The sequence below is a fragment of the Chrysochloris asiatica genome, unplaced genomic scaffold (genome assembly GCF_000296735.1).
Source record: "Chrysochloris asiatica unplaced genomic scaffold, ChrAsi1.0 scaffold00261, whole genome shotgun sequence".
NCBI lineage: Eukaryota > Metazoa > Chordata > Mammalia > Afrosoricida > Chrysochloridae > Chrysochloris > Chrysochloris asiatica.
This window is the reverse complement of record NW_006408779.1, coordinates 3012435-3014340: the sequence shown is the minus strand read 5'-3', so window position 1 is coordinate 3014340 and position 1906 is coordinate 3012435. Positions and strand designations below refer to the sequence as shown.

At 54.0% G+C, this 1906-nt stretch overlaps 1 protein-coding gene across 1 annotated transcript in view; it reads left to right on the top strand.

Annotated features, from left to right (window-relative positions):
• Window positions 1-1906, top strand: part of GALNT9 (UDP-N-acetyl-alpha-D-galactosamine:polypeptide N-acetylgalactosaminyltransferase 9 (GalNAc-T9)) — a 147228-nt gene that overhangs the window by 72593 nt on the left and 72729 nt on the right. The window contains exon 5 of the mRNA XM_006874067.1: window positions 666-863. Coding sequence (XP_006874129.1) covers window positions 666-863 — 198 coding nt within the window. The remainder of the gene's footprint in view (window positions 1-665; window positions 864-1906) is intronic.

Below are 1906 nucleotides of genomic sequence, written 5' to 3'. Positions count from 1 at the left end.
GTTCTCAGTGGATGAGTTTTCATAAGTATCTCCCACTCATGGTGCCCCGTATGTGTCAGAGTAGAACTGTGCTCCACAGGGTTCTCAGTGGATGAGTTTTCTGAAGAAAATCGCCATGCATACCTTTTGTCCAAGGTACCCATGGATAAACTTGAACCTCTAGCCGTTTGGTTTTCAGCTGAATGGAAAGTCTGCAACCTCTGGTCACTACATGATGGGTCCCCACTTTTCTCACTGACCTCGCTGCCTACCATCCATACTTGTCAGCTCCATCTGCCATCCTTTCGACTAGTGGTCATACCCCATAACCACTGTGTCCCGCTGAGTCAGAACTGACGGGATAGCAGTGGGTGGGTCTGGGGTTGGGTGAGCACCCTTCCCTTGTACTCTGTGTTGCCCTCAGTACCTATCCTGTCCTAACGCTGTCCACCCCCAGCTGGGAGCCCTCATATTATTGTCTAGGTTGAGCACTGCGTGAGCTGCACCAGGGCAGGGCATTCTGACCCCACTGCCTGGTGCTGAGGAAATACTTCTGTGGTTCTGAGAGAAGTGGGGGGCTGTGCCTAAAGCCACATTGCTGAGTCAAAAACTCGTCACTTCCTGGGTGGGCCCTCGCTCAGGGAGTATGGATCCGGGCTTGGACCCTGACGCCATGTTCGCTGCAGGGCAGAGCCCGCACTCACGAGGATCCGGGAAGACCGGCGACGCATCGTCCTGCCTGCCATCGACAACATCAAGTACAACACATTCGAGGTGCAGCAGTATGCCAACGCTGCCCACGGCTACAACTGGGGTCTCTGGTGCATGTATATCATCCCGCCCCAGGACTGGCTGGATCACGGCGATGAGTCAGCCCCCATCAGGTGAGTGGCAACAGTGTCCCCTACAGAAAGCCACAGCCGCATGCTCACTCACGGCAGCTGAGCAGCCAGGGACAGAGCTGAAACCGAGGGGCGCAGCGCGGGCATGTGGGACGTGTGATGAGGGCTTCGCGGTGCTGGAGTCTGGGAGGCCTGACGGCATGACCGAATCAGCTGGGGATGAGCCAGAGAGGTGGAGACAGACAGACAGACTGAGGAAATGAAAGACAGACAGAGACAGAGAGACTGCAGAAATGAAAGACAGAGAGACGGGGGAGAGAGAGACAAACAGAGGGCGGGGGAGACAGCAGAAAAGAGAGACAGATGGAGGAGACAGAGGGGACAGAGACAGAGAGACTGTGGAAATGAAAGAAAGACAGACAGACGGGGGAGAAAGAGACAGACAGACAGGGGAGAGAGCAGAAAAGAGAGACAGAGGAAGGAGACAGAGGGGACAGAGACAGAGAGACTGTGGAAATGAAAGAAAGACAGACAGACGGGGGAGAGAGAGACAGACAGACAGGGGAGAGAGCAGAAAAGAGAGACAGAGGGAGGAGACAGACAGACTGAAAGACAAAGTGTGAGAAGGAAGAGAGATGGGGGGGCAGTGTGACGGACAGAACCCACAGGTATTTACCCTAACCCCAACAGCTTGTCCTCAAAACACAAAAATCAAGACCATTGATGTTTTTTCAAGAATACACAATTCCATGTTCTCGTAGGCAGCACTGACTGGAGCTGGGAAGGGGGTTCCCTCTTTAGACAGGACGTGGGGGTTCTCATTGCTGCAGTCCCCACCACTCCCTGATGTCTCCCTGACACATCAGCATCCTATTTCACGGTCCTGTCCTTCTCCCCCGGCTTACTTTACTCATTCACACCACCCACCAGGGCCCCCTTAAGGTGTCTAAGCTCACACACACACCCCTTAGCCTTTGGAATGACCCCAGAAAAGTCAATACACCAAAATCCAATGTACTTTCTCCGGGGCCCCAGTAGGGCGGAGGTTCATTTCTCTCTCTCTCTCTCTCTCTCTCTCTCTGTCT